We start from the raw sequence: 22,167 nt of genomic DNA, 5'->3' as shown, positions 1-22,167 counted from the left end.
TCATCCTACATATGTATGCTCTAATAGAACAAGACATTATTGATGGTGGTATGTATCTTTCTTTGTATATTAATGGCAGTGCAGCTGTGACAATAGACGAAAACCAGTTGGGGGAAAATCTTTTAGAGAATAATTCAATGAATTGGACAAATCTGGTTATGGACATGTACCCACTTGGAACACCTGTTAGGGAGTTGTTATTTAACTTATATTGAGTTATGTTACACATTTCCTTTTCGGCATATTCATCCTTTTTAATATTTTAGTCTATTGCAATGTAGCATATGAAATCCATATAACGCATTGGTGCTGTATTGTTTAGGCATTTAGTTTTTAATCAAGTTTCTTTGAGAATATTTCAAATTGATAAATTAAACTTGAATTTAAAACCATAAATAGATATAATTTGTGCTAATTAATGATAAATTGTGGGAAATTCTTGATTAATGAAGTCAGGGCTCCAAATCAAGAAATTCGGGTCCGACATCCGGGCTAAACCGCCTATGGTCGTTTGGCATGTGATCGGCTCGTCGAGACCTTTGCATCCACTGGTTATGAGTTCCGTAACTCCAAACACATCCCACGTTACGCCCATTTGAAGTTGGGCTCTTTTTACCATGTTTCTGGTTGTCCAACTGGTCCAAATAAGAGTCTGCCAACTACCATGTTTCCGGGCCAGCTCCTCATTAAAATTGGTCAAACCTGGTAAAAATTTGGAGTTGTAGGAAGGTGAAATGTACAAGAAACCATGTGAATGAAGAGACTATGAATGGTTAAAAAGGCTGGTAGTAAAGAAACTTCTTGATGCTCTTCCACCGAAATGGGAAATGTACACGGTTCTGATGAAAGAGGATAAAGACTTTGCCAAGATTGATTTGGAAACAGCGGTCAATAAATTACGAAATTTTGAACTTAACATGGTTCGGAAGGAGACACCAACTGATCAGGTTCAGGATCCGGGAATGTATGGTGCGAAAGTTACTCCAAGCTCAAGTTCAAAATCAGAATCCTCTGCCTACTACTCAAAGAGAGAATCAAACTCAAACTCAGCTCGGGATGGTCATGTGATTCTCAATATGGATGGCGACGTATGTTTCGTAGCTGGAGGTAGTAATCCTTCAAAACCTCAAGCCACAACTGGAAATTTCTCGTCCAATGTTTCAAGCTACAACTACTCACAGATTCCCATGAGTGTTAAATCAGCTGAACAGCAGTTTGCGCTATACGCATCCTTCATTGCATCTTATGAGAACTACATCAAAGGTAAAATAGTCGACCCTGCAACTTTGGATGAAGACTATGATCAGATTGATGCTGATGATTTGGAAGAGATGGACCTGCAGTGGCAGATGGCTATGATAGTAAGAAGAGTAAAGAGATTCATGAAGAAAACGGGTAGAAAGTTCGTTGGAGAAAGACCAGGGTTTGATAAATCAAAGGTTCGATGTTACAACTATCAACAAAATGGTCACTTTGCTAAGGAATGTACAAATGAGAGAATTGAACGAAGTCAGAACAGGCCTGCACAACAAAATGGGGGAGTTAGTGAGAATAGGGCTATGGTATCTAGATAGAATGGTGGATACAAATGGAATATACAAGTTGAGGAAGTGCTCGAACATGTTAATTTGGTAAACATCGAAACTGGAGGAAGTGAGAGGGAGACGGGAGAAAATCAAGCATATATGGCAGAAGTGAACGACCAGCTCTCCGAGGTAAGTTCTGAACTTCATTGTGATCAATGTGAAAATCTGTCTGAACAATTGAAAACAATAACTGATCAGTTTGTTAGTTTGGACACACAATTTAAAACGTTAAAAGAAGATCATCACTATACTAAAACTAGAGAAAACAGTTACTCGGTAAAAATAAAAGCTAGTGAAAAGGATATCAGAAGTCTTAAAGCCAGTCTAGCTGAAAAAATACAAGTAATTGATCTTAGTTATGAAGTGTTAGAAGAAAAAACCAAACTAATTGCTGAAAAAGATAAACAGATAGCTGATTACCAGGTAAAAGTGGTGGAACTAAACAGAAAAATTGAACAATTTAGAAATTCCTCAGCAATGCTAGATCACATCATAAGTGTTCAACGTTTCCCAGTTAACAAAGGGGGAATTGGATTTTCTGAAGTTCCACCACCGTTTAACAATAACTATACTTATAATCCTAGTAATCAGCAATCTACTAATGTTGAGATTAGTCAGAGAGTTCCAGTCAAAATTTCGACTAAAGAACCTGAAGTTGATAAGAGCGAAACGAGTAAGTCAATTTCTAATGTTGAGATTTCTGTCCATAGCTCTGTCTCATCAAATTCGGACAAGTCATCCGAATCGGATGAGATAAAAGAAGAGGTAGTGTTACTAAAACGTGGGGAAGAATATAAGCCCGATGAAAAGAATTCCTCTCTAAACCCGTTCGTCCCACCATATGTTAGACAAACGGGTAGTAATGCAACCTCGACATCTGCAACAACTGTTGAGACGAAAGTTCAAAACAGAAGTTGTTTCAGATGCAACAAAGTAGGACACCTTATTGCTGATTGTCCTCTAAAACAGAGAAAATTTAGAGGTATGAGGCCTCCGAAAACTGGGAATAAAATGAATACTAATTATGATACTGGTAAGAATGCGAACACACCAAATTTCAGACATTGGACTAATCCAAGGTTTCAAAGAAATCAGTCTCATTTTTTCCCAGTTAACTACCAAACCAACAATTATAATTCAGTTAATTCACTAAGGTTTGGATGGCCTCATAGCCAGTCCTCTAGAAGGTTTCCTTTCATAACTTACAGAAACCATCCTCAAACTGACTTTGGGCAACCAAAGTACTGGATGCCGGTCAACAGATTTAATCGACCCAAGACCTACTCTTGGGTCCCCAGATTTTAATCTATTTCTTTCATTGTGCAGGAACAGTCAAACAGGGCTGTAAACAATCCGTGGGTTGTTGACAGTGGCTGTTCCCGGCACATGACTGGTAACAAGAATTTGTTACGTGACTGGAAATCCGTTCAAGGAGGAAGGGTTAGTTTCGCTGGAGAGAGTGGAGGTAGAATCAGTGGTATTAGAACTGTGACAAATGGAAGAATGAAGTTAGAGAAGGTGAATTTTGTGAAAGAGTTGAAGCATAACTTGTTGAGTGTATCTCAGATTTGTGACAAAGAATACACGGTGCATTTTACAAAAAATGAGGCAATTGTTCTTTATCCTGGTTTCAAGATACCAAAGGCCTGGGTAGTGATGAAAGCTCCAAGAGAAAAGAACACGTATGTAATGGATATGAGGTCAACTGAGATGACAACAAAAGAGTCATGTCTTCTGTCAAAGGCAACTGAGTCTGAGTCTGAGTTATGGCATCGAAGAATGGGACATATACATCTTCGCAAAATGAATTACATTGTCAAGAATGGGCTGGTACTTGGAGTTCCCTTAAAGAATTTTAACTTTGAAGATCAATGCTTGTCGTGCAAGAAAGGAAAGCAACACAAAAAGCCTCATCACTCCAAGAAGGTTAACTCAATTGTCAGCACCCTAGACCTACTACACATGGATCTCTTTGGTCATGTGAATGTAAAGAGTCTAGGTGGAACGTCATACTGCTTGGTTGTAACCGATGATTACTCTCGATACTCTTGGGTATACTTTCTGAAGGCAAAAAATGAGACAGTTCAGTTGGTAATTAACTTGATTACCAAGGTTGAAAATATTGTTGGGAGAAAGGTTAAGTACATCAGGAGTGATAATGGTACAGAGTTCAAGAACTATCAGATGGAGATGTTCTGCTTACAGAAAGGGATAGAACATCAGTACAGCGCCCCGTATACTCCGCAACAAAATGGAGTAGCTGAGAGGAAGAATAGAACGCTAATCGAAGGAGCCAGAACCATGCTGGCAGATGCTAAACTTCCCGTGGTGTTCTGGGCTGAAGCTGTTGCCATAGCCTGTTATATCCTTAATCATGTTTTAACTGTTAAAAGATTAAATAAAACTTGTTATGAACTCATGCATGGTAGAAAGCCAAACTTGAATGGTCTCGAACATTTCGGGTCCCCATGTTCGATATTAAAGACAAACTCAAAAATTGGTGAAAAAGACGATGAAGGTATTTTAGTCGGATATGTTGTTGGGACTCCCAACAGAAGAGTCTTTAATTTATCGAACAGCAAGGTTGAGGTGGTATGTAACACTGACATTATGAGTTACAAATCACCAAGGCCTAGCATGGGACCCGCTGAAGCTTTCGACTATGATAAACTATTCAAATCTTTTAATATACCTAACTTGGATTTTGCAGAAGTTGATGAGAAAATTGCTTCACAGATTCTGTATGACGATGAGGAAAATATTATGCAACGTCCGCGATACGATGAAAGTCAACCTTCCTCGTCAAGTGCCGATGATACTCCTGCTGCCTCTACTGAAGAAGAATTCTACAATCCATTTCACTCTCAACATTAATCACCCACTGATGAACTCTCTTCGAATTTAGAAAACAATCTGGAAGTCGGTCCGGTTCAGACTACTGGAGTTCACAAAAATCACCCTTTGGAGAACGTGATAGGTAATCTGTCTGACGGTGTTCAAACAAGAAGAAGTTTGGATGAACACACATGTGTTTACGCAAGCATTAAAGACACGGGTATCATAAATGAATGCTTGTACACCTGCTTCATCAGCCAGATTGAACCGAAGAATTATCAAATGGCTCTAAAAGATAGCTCGTGGGTTGAAGCCATGCAAGAAGAATTAGCACAGTTTGAGAAGATGGAAGTGTGCAAATTAGTTGAAACACCACAGAATGTAAATGCTATCGGTACAAAGTGGGTTTTTAAATGTAAGATAGATGAGAAAGGGATAATCATACGGAACAAGGCAAGACTGGTAGTAAAAGGGTTTAATCAGCAAGAAGGAATCGACTACAACGAAGTGTTTGCTCCTGTGGTAAGATTGAAGGCAATTCAACTATTTTTGGCATTTGCTGCACACAAAGAGATGAAAGTGTTCCAGTTAGATGTGAAAAGTGTCTTTCTTAATGGTAAAGTCGATGAGGTGGTGTATGTTGAACAACCTCCGGGATTCCCTGACCCAGATTTTCCTGCACATGTGTACAAACTGAGTAAAGCTTTATATGGGCTACATCAGGCCCCTCGTGCCTGGTACGCAACCTTGTCCGATTACTTGCTTGTGAATGGGTTCGAAAGAGGAAAGATCGATAGCACGCTGTTTGTCAAGAGAAAAGGGGGAGATTTTCTACTCGTTCAAGTCTATGTAGACGACATCATTTTTGCTGCATCAAAAGTCGCCATGTGTCAGGAATTTGAAGCAGTCATGAAAAAGAGGTTTGAAATGAGCGCCATGGGCGAATTAACTTTCTTTTTGGGATTGCAGGTAGATCAGAAGAAAGATGGGATGTTTATTCATCAAACAAAATATGTCCATGATGTGCTCAAACGCTTCAAGATGGACGATAGCACCCCATTTGATACTCCAGTATGCGTCAATCACAAACTAGGTGCTGATTCTGACAGTGATGAAGACGTTGATCCCACCCAATATCGAGCAATCATAGGTTCTTTAATGTATCTAACTGCATCTAGACCTGATATTATGTTTGCAGTTTGTCTTTGTGCTCGTTTTCAGGCAAACCCGAAGGAATCTCACATGAAGGGAGTGAATATTGCGGTATCTCAAAGGCAAGCCTAAGTTGGGATTGTGGTATACGAAAGGGGGAGAACTGGATTTGGTAGCTTACACAGATTCTGACTATGGAGGTTGCAATCAGAACAGGAAGTCAACAACCGGTGGATGTCAGTTTCTGGGAGGAAGATTGGTGTCGTGGCATTGCAAGAAGCAGACCTCAGTAGCCATTTCCACCTGCGAAGCAGAGTACATGGCAGCATCAAACTGCTGCTCCCAGGTTCTATGGATACAACAGCAATTGCGCGATTATGGTCTGAATTTCACTCAAACTCCTATTTGCATTGATAACACTGCTGCAATCTCAGTAACTAACAATCCCGTCAAACACAGCAAAACTAAACATATTGACATTCGTCATCATTTTATACGGGATTGTGCTGAGAAGAAATGAATTGTGCTTGAAAAGGTTGATTCATTGGATAATTTCGCCGATCTTTTTACTAAAGCGTTTGACCGATCCCGTTTTCAAAATCTTGTTGAGCTTAATGGGATGATCAATCCCGAGTAACCTTGTTTTTTGTTTTGATTTAAAAAAAAAGAAAAAAAATCCATCACTATCGCTTAGAATTATGTCGGTTGCTTCAGTTTGAAGGACACATCTTCGGATATGTTTGGTCCTTACTTCTACTAGTAGATTTTGAGGATAGCCATTAACCAGATGACTGAAAGTGACCGGGGAGGTTTATAATGGGTTTTTATTCTTTCGCTGAAAAATAGTCGTTCATACTTAGTTAGAATGACACATACTCGTATGTGGTCGGTCCAGCTGATCCATTGGATCTTCAGGATAGCCGGTTACCCGAAGACTTTGACGTGATCGGGGCGATAGAATTTAAATTTTTTTTAGGGAGATGATATAATTTTTCAAGTCTATAACTTCATAAGAAGTTTCAATATAATGTTTAAAAGAAATTGATCCAACCATGGAAAGTGATAGAAAAACTAATTCTGTGTGCTTAACTGGTGAAGTTATTAGGCCTAAAAGACTCTAGAACAGCCATTGTAAGTTATGGTAGCTTTCTATGGTGCGTAAAAGAAGTGATACAAACTAAATCTCCTCGATTTAATGTGGAGAATCATTCTGAGTTGTGCATGTCTCCATATACATCTTTCCGAATGATAGGCAGAAAAGTGATTACCCAGTCATACACGAGCCCGTGAGCGTTCTGATTCCCGAGAAGATAGTGTCAAGTACCTGCAGTGATCCAGATTCGGGACTTGCAGTTGTCTATAATTTGAAGCTGTATTAATGTCTTTAGTAATAATAATAATAATAATAATAATAATAATAATAATAATAATAATAATAATAATAATAATAAATATATGTTTTTAAGCCTTCTGAAGCTTGTGTTGTCTCACATATAAATAAAGAGGCAAGAAAGAGAACGGGAAGAAGACTCTAAAGATGGATGTGTGCTTACTGTTTAATCAGACACTACGGGTCGAAGTCAACTTGGGGTGACTTGGGGAAAGCCAAATACGCTTTGAGAATAGATAGGAGGCATCACAATCTCTCATGTGATATCCATATAAAGTTTGAGCTTAATTGAACCTAATCCGTATCACATAAGCGATGAAAATCATACTAAGTTTTATACCTGCTTACAACCTGTTTCTTTATGTCATAATATCGCTGAACATGGATCTATGTGACAGCCACTTATTTAGTATGATTCCTGTTCGGATCTTTTCTAAAACATGCAGGTCCTCGTCAAGACTGAAATTTGATCCCGTTTAATTAATTATCTTTACTTTATTTTATGTTTTATACCTTGGTACGTTTTAATAAACACTTGGTTACTAGTTTTGATTCCTTTCTCTTTAATCTAATTTAAGGCTATGTTGTTTATTAAGAAGTTGGTTCAGGCGAAGTTATTATCACAGCGAAGTTGACCAGCGAAGTTGTCAAAGGGGCGAAGTTAACCTTAACTTCGCCCATGGATTTTCAAACCTATATAAGGGGTCAACTTGGTCAAACACTTTCCAAACTATCAAACACTCGGCGAACTTATACCCACACTTCTACCCTCGGCGAACTTATACCTTGAATCGAACCTCTTTATTATCTGTTTCTTGTCCGTGTTAAAGGTGTGTAGGATCGGTTTAACCTGTAATTCATGTTAATGGTGTTAATCAGATACCTTTGTGGTCCGGTTTGTGACATAGTTTGTGCAACCCTTTAAACACCCGATAAACTATCTGTTTCTACTGTGTTTGTAACCCATTTTGTCTTCTAGATCTCAATAGAACTATCCTTTCATGTTTTGATTATCAAATACTTCAGACAACACCTTGATCGGATCATAATAATACGTCGTTTCAGATTCAGGCGAAGTTAGGGTTAGGCGAAGTTATACTCAACTTCGCCTTAGGTTTAACTTCACCTGCTCAAGCTTATATTATCTAAAAGTTCTGGTTTGTTCTCAGGCGAAGTTAGGGTTTAGGGCGAAGTTGTACTCAACTTCGCCATATGGCTAACTTCGCCTGCACATTAGTCGGTATCATAACTTCGCTCAGGGTAACAGGTGAAATTATGATCTGCGACGTCGATGTTCTAACTTAGACCGTTTGTTGTGCAGATATGGCTGCTGTGGCAGGGGCTGGTGGTGCTGGTGGTGACGAAGGTGGTGACAACAACCGGCAGTTCTTTCCGGGTCACAACATGTATATCACTTTGGATCTGGATGCTAGTGGTACCGACGACTATCGCGAGATCATATCCTTCCTTGTTCGCTCACGTATTTTTCATGCCATCACTACTACTCTCCCCATTTCTCTACCAAATATTGAAGACTTTTAGCGAACGGTAGAATATGACTGTAGAGTTCATCCTCCGGTTATGCGCGCTACAGTGAACAATCTGGTGGTACAGTTCTCGGCAGATCAAATAAGGGTCGCTTTGCAGTTCGGGCTGAAACTACAGATGATCCAACAGATTTTCCGGCTCCATTCAGAGATGGTGCGTTTCTACGTATGGGTTATTCGGGTCCGTTGGGTGACACTAAAAGGAGAAAGGGATTTTTATTAGATCAGTGGCGTTTTCTGATGCACGTAATGATAGTGTGCATGTCTGGTCGTAAAGCTGGTACAGACGGTATGGGGGCAACGATGCAATCTGCAATGACTGCCCTGACTTACAACAAGCCCAACAGCTTTAGTCAGATGGTGTTTTATGAAATTGATCGTCAGAGATGCGCGGTCGCCAGGGAAAGATTTTTGATGTACCCGAGATTCCTACAAATGATTCTGAATCACGTAACCCATGCGCTGCCTCAACGACGTCCTATCTGTTATGTTGAGAGTGTAAGTAAGAGAATTTTTGCGCAATGTAAGTCATCAAGTGCTCGTAGCAAACCAGAGCTTCGTCCGCGGCACACTGCATTGTTTGGTTATTTGGTGAATCCTGCTTATATTGCTCCTCCAGGAAATGAATTTCGTGACCCGGCACCGCAACAGACTAATGTTTCTCAACCACCTCCTGTGGTTTTACCACCACCTGTGGTACAGCAAGCACTGCCTGCTGATCCTGTTGCAGCTCCGGAAGAACAGGTCGATCTTGAAGCGCCTTTGGAGGGCAAGGGTTCTTTGACATGGAACAAATTGATCCAGCTGCTGAGGTTCGAGCCCCAGTAGCTGAGGCATCTGGTGTGCATGTCTCTATGGTCGTCACGTCTGTGGCGGATTCTGAGAGAACCGACTCTGATTCCTCCACTGACGATATTGCTGAAGCACAACAGATTCTGGTCAGACAAGAAAGAATACATGGCAAAAGAAAGAAAGACTCGGATGACAGTGAATCTGACTATGAGGAGGAGTTAGACAAGTTGGTACGAAGATCGAAGAAGGTCAGAACTGGTGAGAGTTTAGGAGTTGGTGAAAGCTCAAGGGTGGTTCGTTTCTCTCCACCCTCGTTATCTGGTATGACTATGGTTCCTGCTTCTATGACTGTGACAGTGCCGATTACCTCAAGTGTTCCTGTGGTGACCACATCGTCATCCTTTGGTGTTCCTCCGACCACGTTTCAATTTACAGCACCGGAGATAGTCTCCTTGCCACCTCCTACTGTCACTCCATCGGAGGTTGTTGCAAGATTTGTTGAGTCAACGTTGGTTGCTACTGCGGGGTTGCCTGTTTCTATACCATCCGCTGTTACTTTTCAGACTACTTCTGATAATCCAGCTACTTTGGGAATTCCTCCACCTTATGCTCAAGACATTTCTCACATGCGTTTTGATTTTGATGCTACTTTGTCTGATTCTGAAAGGATAGCGGCTCTTGAACGGGTAGTTGCTGAACAGTCAATAATCAATCTAATCCAGACTCAAGCTATCCAGCGACTTGTAGTAGAAAATCAGATCCAATCGTCCCTCCTTGTTGAACACGGTAAACTATTTGATGCCCTAAAACAGTTCTTAGCATCTCAGGGGGAGACGAGCTACAAGGGCGACGAGTTGAGAACCAAGAAGAGACAAGATAGAGACGATGATCCTAATGCATCGAAAGGTGCAGGTGGTGAGTTGCCAAGAACTGAACAAACTCTTGGGACTTCCACATCTCAGGGGGAGTCAACTGGTACATCAGGTGGATTAGGTGGTGAAAATGTCGTGGTTGTTGATGATGAGGAAACGTTGGGTGATGACGATGATTTAACAGATGATGTGTTAACTATTGATGAGATTGAAAAGATAGGAGAACAGATTGTGATTGATAGTGAGATAGAAGAATGTGAGATTGTGGATGATAGTGTAGAACATGATATTCCAGATGTTGACAAGGTGAATGTGAGTCAAGATATGGATGTGTCTGATGAGTCTGAGTGGGAAGAACAGCCGAGATGGAAAAAAGGCTACGCTCAGTGGTTTGTTAAGATAAAGAAGCCAGCGGTTCCAACGATGTTCAAAAAGAGTTACAATATCAAGGGGTATTATTTGCTGGCTGTATGATGAGCAGTTAAAGTTATTTGTGATTAAACGCTTTGATGGGATTCAGTATTTTAAGAGGACGTTGAGATCGCTCAATACCTTGCCTGAGTGTGAGGTGAAGGATTTGGCTAAATTGGGATTGATTAATAGGAGTGATGACAATATGGCTAGAATAATTGGGAAGATTGTGTGGAATGAAAGTGTGAAAGAGAAGAAGTTTGAGTTGTTAAAGCCTCAGAAAGGGAAGTTAGTTGAAGATAAGGAAAGAGGAATGCGAGCTGATAGCAAACCTTGGATGGTGATGAAATATAAGCCGATTCGGTGTTTGAAAGAAGTGCCAATGGAGATAATGCCCAACGATGTTTTAAAGAGTTTCAAGTGGTGGTACGTTGATAGTCAAACAGCTGAAGCTGTTATGGAAGATGAAGACGAACAGGAGATTCTGAGAGTGTATGATCCCATGCACTTGGTAAATTTGTCTCAAGCTGATTTGCAGGTACTAAACGATAAGAAGATATTCTACATTCCTGCGTGGAAAGATGAAGCCAAGAAGTACCAAAGGGTGGTCTCTGTCTGTGTAAGACAGGGCGTTCATGCTTGAAGACGGGTGACACGAGATTTTTGGGATTACTAGACACGAGAATGAAGATAGAGATATGAAGCTACTGCCAAGGGGGAGTCTGTTGGTGCATAATGTCAGTAGTTCAGTATCTCGTGTTTTGTATGTGTCTGTAATCGTGTTAGATTGTTTTTTTTTGGTTTTGAATATTGTTTTACACAAGTTCGCCTGGGATGTAGGCGAACTTGGAGATAAGCGAATTTATGACAACTTCGCCTAGTATGTTAGGCGAAGTTGTCGAGGTCTATTTAAACCTCACTTTGGTTTATTTTGATAGTTTTGTTTTTCCGAACGTGGATTGGTGATTATTGATATCACGTGTTGAAGTGGGGGAATACAATCGTGTTTATTAGTATTGTGACGTGTGTTTGTTTATCGGTTCAACGTATTATCCATCTTACGCTCATATCGTATTACGTGGGGATTCCGCACCCTCGTGTTACGAGATACTCCTGCGTAGATCCGACTGGGAACCTACAAATATGTAAAACAAATGAGACAGACGAAACTTTTGGTTGTACACACTGCAATGCCTCACGCACGTCAAGCTCTTGCCTCATGACTAGAAGCGTGTCTGCCTTTTTAGCTCAAGTTTTAGAGCTGTATAGTGACAAAATTCCTCTAAATCTACTCAGTTTTTTTACACTCCATCTAGAGTTTATTTTTAGAATATTAAAACTTAATATATTTTGTGGCAGTGCATACATTATTCCTAATTGATACTATCATCAAAAGGTTCACTTGGCAAACTTTTTTTTTTTTTTTGTTTCAGGACTTACACGTGCGAGTACTGTAATGTTGTGCAGGTACATCTGCTGTTTGCATCTTTATTTTATACGGTCTACTTGGTTTATAAATATGCCTGTAAATTTAAATATCCCAGGCCCTAGGGTTTAGTTTAGGCCGTGCTCCTTCTCATGTACATCCCCTTTTACATCCATGTGTATAGATTATAGAATAATATATGAAAACACTTTGTTACCTCTAATTACAAATGCTAATGCAACTTTAATGCAGTCTTCAAGAGCAAAGCATTGCCATGATTGTGACAAATGTGTTCTTCAGTTTGATCACCATTGTGTTTGGCTGGGAACATGCATTGGCCAAGCCAACCACTGTCGATTTTGGTTTATAAATTATGCTTATTTTTGTTCACTTCTCTTTCTTTGTATATATCTTGTGTATTTTTATTAGTTTTTACTGCATGTTCTGAATTTAATTAAATTATTGGCAGGTGGTTCATTCTTGAGGAAACTGCCTTATGTGTTTGGACAGAGTTTTTGTATATGAAATACCTACCAACTCATACTCAAAGGCCATTGTATGAATTTCTCTTTGACCCTCCTTATAACTTGAAATGAGTAACAAAGGAAGTAAAAGACTTAAATAAAAAATTTATACTTTTTGTTATCCAATGTTGTATACTCATTTCTCACTTGTTTTCAATCATATTTAATGAGAGATCATGAGATTTGCTCATTTTATTCAGGTTGGTGGATGTGATCATGATCAGTGTGATATGTATATTTATTAGAATTAAATAAACATTATTAATTTTTAAGACTTTATGTTATTATTATTTGTATTATTATTATTTGTGACAGAATATAAGTTAGGATAGATTATGAATATTAGGGTTTGCATAAGTCACGAGAATACATAACCGTCTAAGACGGTTACTTGTCAAACGTCGCGACCCTTTATTCACTTCTGTATATATATGAACATATTGTAAACCTTGATATTTACCAAGATCATTCAATTGAATATATTATTATTGTTTGATCCACCCTTTGTTGTTTCATCTTTTCTATTAATCTCTTTGATTACTTGTGTTTATGATATCGAGTTTCTAACAAACTGGTATCAGAGCCAAGTTCGTCACACACAAAATCACACAAACTCGATTATGGAGAACACAAGAAGAAGATACAGGAATCGCTTGAAACAATCCCAGAAAGAACGAAGACTGTGTTTTTATTGCCGACAACCAGGGCACTTTATTAACTAGTGCATATTGAAAGAACGAGACGAAGCCACACTTATGATCCGCCAAGTGATTGATACGGGGACTCGGATGGAAAACGGTATTGATGATTACACAGAAGAATATATCGTTAGTGGCACAGAAAACGGAGAATGGACAGATATTTGGGTTGTCAACACAGGTTTTTATCAACATATGTCGGGTAATCTTTCTCAGTTTAATGATATTAAACAATCGTTTGGGATAGAAACCCGGATTGGAGAAAAGAATATTTCCTTCATTAGGGGTATTGGCCAAATACACTTAGATCTTGATGGAACAAAGATAAAGATTAATAGTGTATATTACTCTCCTAATCTAGGAAAGAATGTGTTAAGCATGCACCAATTAAGATTACAAGGAATTATTGTTAAGATCGAAGGAATTAAATGCACGCTTAGTAATATGTTCCAAGAATCTCATGAGTTTATTTCAAGTAATACAAATTTGTTAAGAAATTTGGGAGATCCATCTGTTCATGATAATTATGAACAAGAGCATCTCAATTCCTATTTTAAACATCTGGAATTAAGTCAAGATCAGACTCGGTTTCACAAAATAAACAACTTGATAAATGATCTTACATTTAATTCCTTTGATGATTGTGTTGCTCTACTGGATTTAATTGACACGACAAATGAAGTATGGTACCACAGTGAAGTATTTAAAGATAAATTCTTGCAAATGGTTGATTGGTTTCTACACTCTTACTTAATGATGCCAAATCGTCCAATCCCTCCGATGTTCAATAGAAGATTTGAATTGTTTGATCTCTATATGATGGTTAAAATGGAAGGAGGGTATAAAAGGGTCAAAGAATACAATATGTGGGTCATAATTGCAAAAGATTTACGTCTTGACTATGAAGATTGTGATCTGATTCGGACTCTTTACACTCAATACCTATGTATTGGAATGGAATTATCAAAGTATTAAAAGACAAAGAATGCCAAAGATAGAAGAATCCTCCTCAACCTACATGGAAGCTCAAGAAATAAAAGACAAAGATTCTGCAGACATCAATGAGGAAGGATATGCATACTATCAACGAGAAGACTGGAACGCAGCAAAAAGATTAATCAATCGAAAGAAGTTCGACTTTGCAAAAGCCACCGCTGCAGTGAAGGATGCCCCATTCAAGCCTACCCAAGAACCCTCTTGAACTTAATAATGTTTAAGGGGGAATATTAGAATTAAATAAACATTATTAATTTTAAGACTTTATGTTATTATTATTTGTATTATTATTATTTATGACAGAATATAAGTTAGGATAGATTATGAATATTAGGGTTTGCATAAGTCAAGAGAATACATAACCGTCTAAGACGGTTAGTCGTCAAACGTCGCAACCCTTTATTCACTTCTGTATATATATATGAACATATTGTAAACCTTGATATTTACCAAGATCATTCAATTGAATATCTTATTATTGTTTGATCCACCCTTTGTTGTTTCATCTTTTCTATTAATCTCTTTGATTACTTGTGTTTATGATATCTAGTTTCTAACAATATTGTTAATTGCATTGATGTTTCTTCTTCTCCTTCTTCTCTTCCATAGGTAAGTTTTTGTTCTTGCAATTTCTTTGTATTAATCCATCTCTCTCTCTCTCTCATTGGTATTGAGTGTAATCCTGATATAGTGGATGAGAGGATTGGAGGCAATAATGCGATTACATAATTGCCTTAAGTAATCACACTTAAAGCAACATGTGTATGTTCGTTCTCACGTTTTTCTACTTAAAATTGGTTATGCATTGAGCAAAACTCTATATACATATGCATATACCAATGATATGTTGAGAACTGTAAGAACCGCATAATGCACGTGTACATACTGCATAGAACCAAGTTTGTTCATTCTCACAGTTTTCTACTTTAAATTTGCCTATGGTCGGGGGAACCTCTATATATGTATACATATACCAATGAGGCAATGATATGTTGGGAACTGTAAGAACCGCATAATGCACATGTGCATACTGCATAGAAGATAATCAAAGTAATGAGAGAGAGAAAGTGTGGTGGTTACATATCCGTCTTACGTATCTCATTCAAAGCACTAGGTACAAGTGTATTATACAGTTTTTAGCATATCTCCTGATTCATTCATCCACATAAATTTTCTCTTTATCCATACTTACAGCTATTTAGCTGTGACAAATCAAACCACCTATGAGCTACTGAAACGACAGAGAATACCATATATGAGGTTAGTTGATTGATTAGATTTGAGGTTAGTTAAGTAATCAGATATTTCTTTGCTGTGTTTATGCTAAATCTAGTATACTTTATAAACTCTGATAGACCGGGCATCTTGTAGAAGTTAACAAACATGATGTTATAGAAAATAAGTAAATGACTGTAAACTGGAACCAACTTTCACTTTGTTATCAACGTGCAGAATGGTCCCAGAAAGAGTATATCCATTCAGTAAAGGAGCCTGCAGAAATTTGTACAACTTTTGCTTCGCGAGAACACTGGAACCGCTACCAAGTGCAAATGAGCTAGAGCAGATGTCAAAACCATATACATGTATTGATCTAGTATCGTGTAGATGTTGTTGCTGAAGTTGTTACATAATGTATTTATGTATGTACCTAATTTCCAATCCAGACTTTGTTGTGCTCGTATTAGTATTAAACCATGTTAATGTTATTTTGTTACTTTGTGTAATTGTGTTTCATATTAGTATCCAACCAGGAATCCGGACAACTATGTTTTTTACTAAAACTAAATGAAAAGGTTATATTGATAATAGATTAATACATTGATTTCCGTTTAAAAGATTAACATATTACACGATTTCTATCATTTTCAATTTTTCACTAGCTGGTGTTATTTTTGTTTTTAATAAATGTGAAATGACCAAAAAGCCCTCTCTCACTTCATCAAGTTAAATAATAGATACATTTTTAGTAGATTACATCCTTTTAGTGGTCATCAAACATGTCGTCGTGGCCAAAATTTTAAAATTGAATAAGTAGCAAGAAATCCGCATACTTCTTGGTGGTGCTTGTTTTTGAATTGAATGTGTTTTACATCTACAATATGTTTTACGTTTGAAGGTCTCAATGTTGCTACTGAAATGTTATTAGTTACGGTTAGAGACAGGGGCAAGACCTAGAGCTCGGGTACGGAGGTCGGCCACACCCCATGAATTTTTTGTTTTATTATTGTAAGTACAATAAAATCTCCACTGATCTCAATTAAATTTAATAATGACCCCTATGAACTAGTGAGAATGTAAGATTAAAAGAAAATAGTGAAGTTGGACTCGGTGCGAATCTTCCGACGACTATAGAAGATGACCAGAGTTAGAAGTTGGTTACGAGATGAAGAAGATACATAGAAGTAAAAAAAATGGGAATTAAGACTTATAGAAGCATGGAAAGGTAAGTATAGTGTAGTCTATGAACACAAAAGTCAGAAGAAATGTTCGTAGTTTCAATATTAACTTTAAATATTATTAATTGTTTATTTTCCCTAAACTAATTAGTTTAGAATAATAAACAACGCTTTCCGTTGTTTGTTGCATTTAATTTTTTTATCATTAATTCTTTTATTTAGTTGATGATTTATTACTTTTTTAATAAAGTTTGTTTTAATATTAAGTATATATTACTTTTTACATCATGTACATATATTTTTCTCCATAAAACAAAAGGCTGGAGGATGCATGATGATTATATATGTGACCTGATCCGAATGCATATTTTTCATTAGAATGCATTTAACAATAAATTTATGTCTCCAGGAAAAAATCTTGACTCCGTCATTGGTTAGAGGTTGTGGTTATCACCTAGCTTGTTGGTGATGCGTGTTGCTTAAAACGAAGGATCGATCGTGATTTTAGTACGTAGCTTATGGTATATTTAAAACCTCACTAATAATGAATAAAAATGCTTTAGATGATGGAAGAATTACCAACATAGCCGTATAGCCGTATTAAGTATTAACTGGAAAATCACCAAAATAGCGCAACACATCACCCCTGCCCCAACCTTAATCGCTTGTGTGATTGCGCCAACTGTAAACTTAAGCGCCATCCTCTACGCCCCCATTTCTCATGAGCCATTCTTCGTCCTCCTGCACGGCTGCACCAAAAAGATATAAATGCTTATTTAACAAATTGTCTATTTTTTTTAGTTAATATGGCCGGCATAATTATGATTTTCCCTAAAATAATGTTGTTACTTCCTTGCCATGATCTTCTGTTTTAATTAGAACCATTACTTGCAGTTGATTGGCATACCTAGAATAAGTTCTGATGAGTTTGGTTGGATAACAGTACAAAATTATTAATATTTTATATTAAAATAGGTTTAATTAAGTATTTATATATATTGATATACAGTTTGCGTGGGGGCAACCTCTAATCACGATCTGTCTTCTTGTTTTCAATTAAGAAGTGCTGTGGACTAGTCCCACCATCACGTCACACATTATTGCTTAATAATTTACTAAACATTTTCCTTAAACTTTAATGATGTCATATTGTCCGGGTTGCGTATATAGAAAGTCACACGAGTGTGTTACTTCTCAAAACATACAAAAGATTTGAATATGAAGTATAATAAACAAAATAACTTAAAATCACTTTTTAAAACCGTCCATCGTATCAAACAATATATTATATTATGTGATGTGATTCTCATACAACCCCCCCCCCCCCCTCCCCACCACCACCACCACCACCACCACCACACATACATGTATATACGGCTTGTATAGGCCTATAAAGACCGTATAGGGACGAATGACTGACATGAGACAAAAAAAAATTTTTACAGCCTATACGACCGTATAGACCTATACGGACCGCATGGGCATTAAATGGCTCGTATTGCTTCCTGACAAACCATAAAACTTATACGGTCGTATAGGGCTATACGACCGTAAAAAAGCATTGCAAGAAAAATTCAGACTGTCTTTTGACCACTGTTAATCGCTGCCGGAAAACGACTATACGAGCCCTATAGTGTTATACGACCCCTATAGACTATTGTGTATATGGACTATTATAAAGTGTAACATATAATCTTAAACGAATGTTCTTAAGGTACAATTACAAACTACTTAGCCAAGCGTGTTATGTTAATATTAATAGACAATTTGTATTATTCTAAAATATCATATCATTCAACTTTTAAATATAAAACATAATTTTATATAAGTGAAACAACACATGAAATGGTTGAAAAGGAGAACGGCTAAAATTGATAAAAAAAAATATATGATGCAAGTCAGATAATATATCTGTATGATGGCTACGTATGATGTTAAAGTCATAAATCACATATATTAAATATATGGTCATCAAAAAAATTTTCAAAAAATTTATCTATATGATGAAGGCTACATATGATGCTTATAAATCATAAATCACGTATATTAAATATATGATCATCAAATTAAATTTTCAAAAAAATTGTTTATACGGCCTGTATAGGCCTATACGACCCGTATAAGGCTATACGACACACTATAAACGATGACCGACAACATCAGACACAAACTGACATGATTCAGGTGCTATACGACCGTATAGTCCTATACGATGACCGAACACAAAATGTTCATGTTCCGTTTTTTAAGCAAATACGGCGGGTTAGCTCAACATCAAACACAAACTGACACGACTCAGGTTTAAAATGTTTAAAATCATAACTAAATTAGTTTTGGTTATGTTTTGCAAGTTGACGGGTTGGCTCAATTTTTATGAGCCCCGAAGTGGATAATAAAATTGAGACTTTTTTTTCTGTCAAAATAAAAGGTTATTTTGCATACGATCATATAATTCTTACATCACATGTGTTTATGCGTGATAATAAACTATAAAGCCTACTGCCAACAATTCTAAAACCGTCGAGGATTAAGTTCTGACATCACATGATTTACTTTTAGACACGTGATTTACCCTTTTTATGTTGGTTGTGAGATCGGTCGGCGAAGGATATCATGTGGCAAGGTACAACATTCTTAACAATCGCAAAACCCAGATTATTCAAATTCTCTTTTCAAAATTTGTGAGCCTCAAAGTATGATTTTTTAAAACCACTGCTTTATTTGTGTCCGGTTTGAGCCATACCTTCAAGCTGGTAGCTATGGTTCACTTTGGGAGAAAGGATGCTAATTATATAACATAATTTTAGCATAAGCAACCAATAAACGAATATATAAACCGTGCAATATTAAGTTTATATATCATACAACTTGCAACAATTAATAATATACAAGAAACTTAAGATCAATACACCCAACAAAACATTGAAAGAACAAAATAACAATTAGTAATATTTGTTTACCACACACCACAAAACCCTGATCAGCAAGCCTTTGCTGGCTCGGTTGGATCAGCCACTCCCTCCGCCTTGGCCGCCTCCGGTTCGGGTTTTTTCTCAGCCTCATCCGTCACCACTGCGGTCACCTCTTCTTTCTTTTCTTCATCCACGACAATTTCCTTCTCTTTGCCACTTGTTTCTTCCACTGGATCAGTTGCTGCTTTGGGTTCGGCTACGGGTGGCTCCTCTTGTTTTTTCTCTTCAACCACGTCTATGAAAGTTGACACCTTCTCAAAGATGAAGTATATAGGCCCCTCTATATAGGTTGGTCCGAACTTGGACCATGCTTCATGAACTGGTTTTGATCCCGGAAATTCTACACAACAAAATCAAAGTTATTCATATGCTATAAAAATCCATCTATAAATAATAAAGGTTGATATGATTATTTCGTTCTCAACGTATTATTGGTTCTACTGTATGAAATGAAAAATTACCTATTTTAGATAGTTCCTCAAGGAACTTTCCGACCCCGGTAGACACCTTTTTCAAGGCACCATCTTTGCGATCCTTCACAACGGCCTGTTAAGATTTTTATTCATTAATCATGAATCTAGCTAATATATAATTCACATGAAACTCGATACACAGGAGTATAAACGGTTGATAATCTGTCAACGTACGTACGGCTACAAAACCCGCGTATTCACCCACCGTATATATATATATCCTTTAAGTTTTACCATCGGCTTGGCACTCAGTCATATATACGACATTATTGTAATAAATTTTCTATTAAATAATTTAAATTTTCTAGAAAATAAAATAAGTTATAATATTATAGTAATTTAGAATTAAAAAATACATAATTAAAACAATACAGCAAACCAAATAAAAAGTTAAAGAAATAGTAATCTATATTTTACGTATCGATGCTAAAAATGTTTGATAAATCATTGTCCGAAACATAAATAAGTAATTAATACAGAAAAACATACCAGATAATACATAACATAACTTTTCACATGGATGTTATATATATATGTTTAGAGTTTTACCTTAATTTCAGTGGTTGAAGCTTCATAGATTTCAATAACTTTAGCTTGGAGGTCAGCCTTCTTCTCTTCAAATTCTTTGCCGTAATCATCCTGCGTTTGAATTATTTATGTAAACTTACTAATTGTTAACTAGCTAGATAGATATATATATATATATATATATATATATATATATTATATATATATATATGCATGTATGGTTAAGACAAGAGCATATATGATATACCTTAGCTTCATCGAAGATCTTGCAAGCTTCGGCAGCAGCGGCTTTGTTAACGTTGTTCTTCTCAAACAACTTCTTGAACTTTGGCACCACAACCGATTTCCAGTAACCCATCTTTTCTTATATTAATCTGTATATATGAAGTACGATCGATCGACTTCTTCTTGATGAAGAGGAAGATTAATTTTGTAAATATTAAGCGATGTGATGACAAGTTATATATATAAACTTTCTGAACCTATGACCACCTGCTTATTTTATTATATTTACATTATCATAAAATAAACATCCTCCACTCCCACCCTACTTCCTTTCGATTACTATTTTACCCTTTAAATAATGGAAAATTCTCAAAATGACTCATTTATAGAATGTGTTTTCAAGTTTATCCTCACTAATTCAAGTTTCCAACTTTGTCCTTTTGTTATCTCGACGCCGACGATATGATAGCGAACACCGACGATGCGTTACTGAAACAAATAGGATAACGACACGTGGCCGAAATATGTGTTGACGATGCATTATGTTGCTAACGTAGGATAGCGGCGATGCGTTATGTTGCTAACGTAGCGTCGTCGACGACCTATTCCGGCCAGATTCCGGCCACGTGTCGTTATCCTATTTGATTCAGTAACGCATCGTCGGTGTTCGCTATCATGTCGTCGGCGACGAAATAACAAAAGAACAAAGTTGGAAACTTGAATTATTGAGAATAATTTTGGAAACACAATATTTAAATGAGCTATTATAAGAATTTTCCCTTTAAATAATTATAATTAAATTATCTTCTTATAATATACTTGTTATATATACATCTTTTTGATGTTAATTGATTTGATCGATCATATTATATACAGCTGTGTAGAAGGTGTGGTATACATGTATAATACGGACACATATATAGAGGATGGTATCGTGACACATATACAGGTGAGAAGTACATTCGATAAAAAAAATTATAGAGGAGTGAAAACGTTTAGCACAACCCCTATATATATCACCTTTGATTTCCCTTGTCATATTTCTATCATATCTATATATGTTATATTAATAGTAATGTCACATAGTAATACTATATATTTATGCATGATATATAATCGATAGGGGCCAGATTTAGTTGTTGTTATTATTATTATTATTATTATTATTATTATTAATTTGGAAAATCGGTATATGCTTTCTTGACAAATTAAAAATAAACAATTGTAATTATTCGATCATTTGTTAATTTTCCTTGCCATATTTTGTTTTTTGTTACCATTGCTAGGGATATTTATAACTTTTAAATATTTGTTGTTGAGGATTTAAAGAGTCCTTTTTAAGGT

The 22,167-nt window shown here is 36.8% G+C and overlaps 2 protein-coding genes across 2 annotated transcripts; one reads left to right on the top strand and one right to left on the bottom strand.

Annotated features, from left to right (window-relative positions):
- Nucleotides 1-11,753: 11,753 nt before the first annotated feature.
- Nucleotides 11,754-15,976, top strand: LOC143635342 (protein S-acyltransferase 10-like). Its single transcript, XM_077103200.1, has 7 exons — nt 11,754-12,052; nt 12,264-12,373; nt 12,481-12,567; nt 12,736-12,760; nt 14,780-14,838; nt 15,424-15,489; nt 15,682-15,976. The coding sequence occupies exons 3-7, from the start codon at nt 12,533-12,535 to the stop codon at nt 15,845-15,847; spliced, it is 351 nt and encodes a 116-aa protein (XP_076959315.1). The 5' UTR covers nt 11,754-12,052; nt 12,264-12,373; nt 12,481-12,532; the 3' UTR covers nt 15,848-15,976.
- Nucleotides 15,977-19,575: 3,599 nt separating this feature from the next.
- Nucleotides 19,576-20,985, bottom strand: LOC143635341 (plasma membrane-associated cation-binding protein 1-like). The gene is made up of 4 exons (XM_077103199.1): nt 20,846-20,985; nt 20,620-20,709; nt 20,059-20,143; nt 19,576-19,937 (listed from the first exon to the last, which is right to left on the bottom strand). The coding sequence occupies exons 1-4, from the start codon at nt 20,954-20,956 to the stop codon at nt 19,606-19,608; spliced, it is 618 nt and encodes a 205-aa protein (XP_076959314.1). The 5' UTR covers nt 20,957-20,985; the 3' UTR covers nt 19,576-19,605.
- Between the last annotated feature and the right edge of the window lie 1,182 nt (nt 20,986-22,167).

This window comes from Bidens hawaiensis, unplaced genomic scaffold, assembly GCF_021521415.1.
Source record: "Bidens hawaiensis isolate Kalapana, Puna unplaced genomic scaffold, B.hawaiensis_p1.1 tig00007454_1, whole genome shotgun sequence".
Lineage (NCBI taxonomy): Eukaryota > Viridiplantae > Streptophyta > Magnoliopsida > Asterales > Asteraceae > Bidens > Bidens hawaiensis.
The sequence above is the reverse complement of the archived record's forward strand: the minus strand, read 5'-3'. Positions and strand labels throughout refer to the sequence as shown.

Coding starts and splice junctions, on each gene's coding strand:
- LOC143635342 (XM_077103200.1), top strand. CDS start 12,533: ATGAAATACCTACCAACTCATACTCAAAGGCCATT. Junction 12,568..12,735: donor ACTCATACTCAAAGGCCATT/GTATGAATTTCT, acceptor CATTTTATTCAG/GTTGGTGGATGTGATCATGA. Junction 14,839..15,423: donor CTCCTTCTTCTCTTCCATAG/GTAAGTTTTTGT, acceptor CCATACTTACAG/CTATTTAGCTGTGACAAATC.
- LOC143635341 (XM_077103199.1), bottom strand. CDS start 20,956: ATGGGTTACTGGAAATCGGTTGTGGTGCCAAAGTTCAAGAAGTTGTTT. Junction 20,710..20,845: donor AGATCTTCGATGAAGCTAAG/GTATATCATATA, acceptor ATTCAAACGCAG/GATGATTACGGCAAAGAATT. Junction 19,938..20,058: donor TGAGGAACTATCTAAAATAG/GTAATTTTTCAT, acceptor TTTGTTGTGTAG/AATTTCCGGGATCAAAACCA.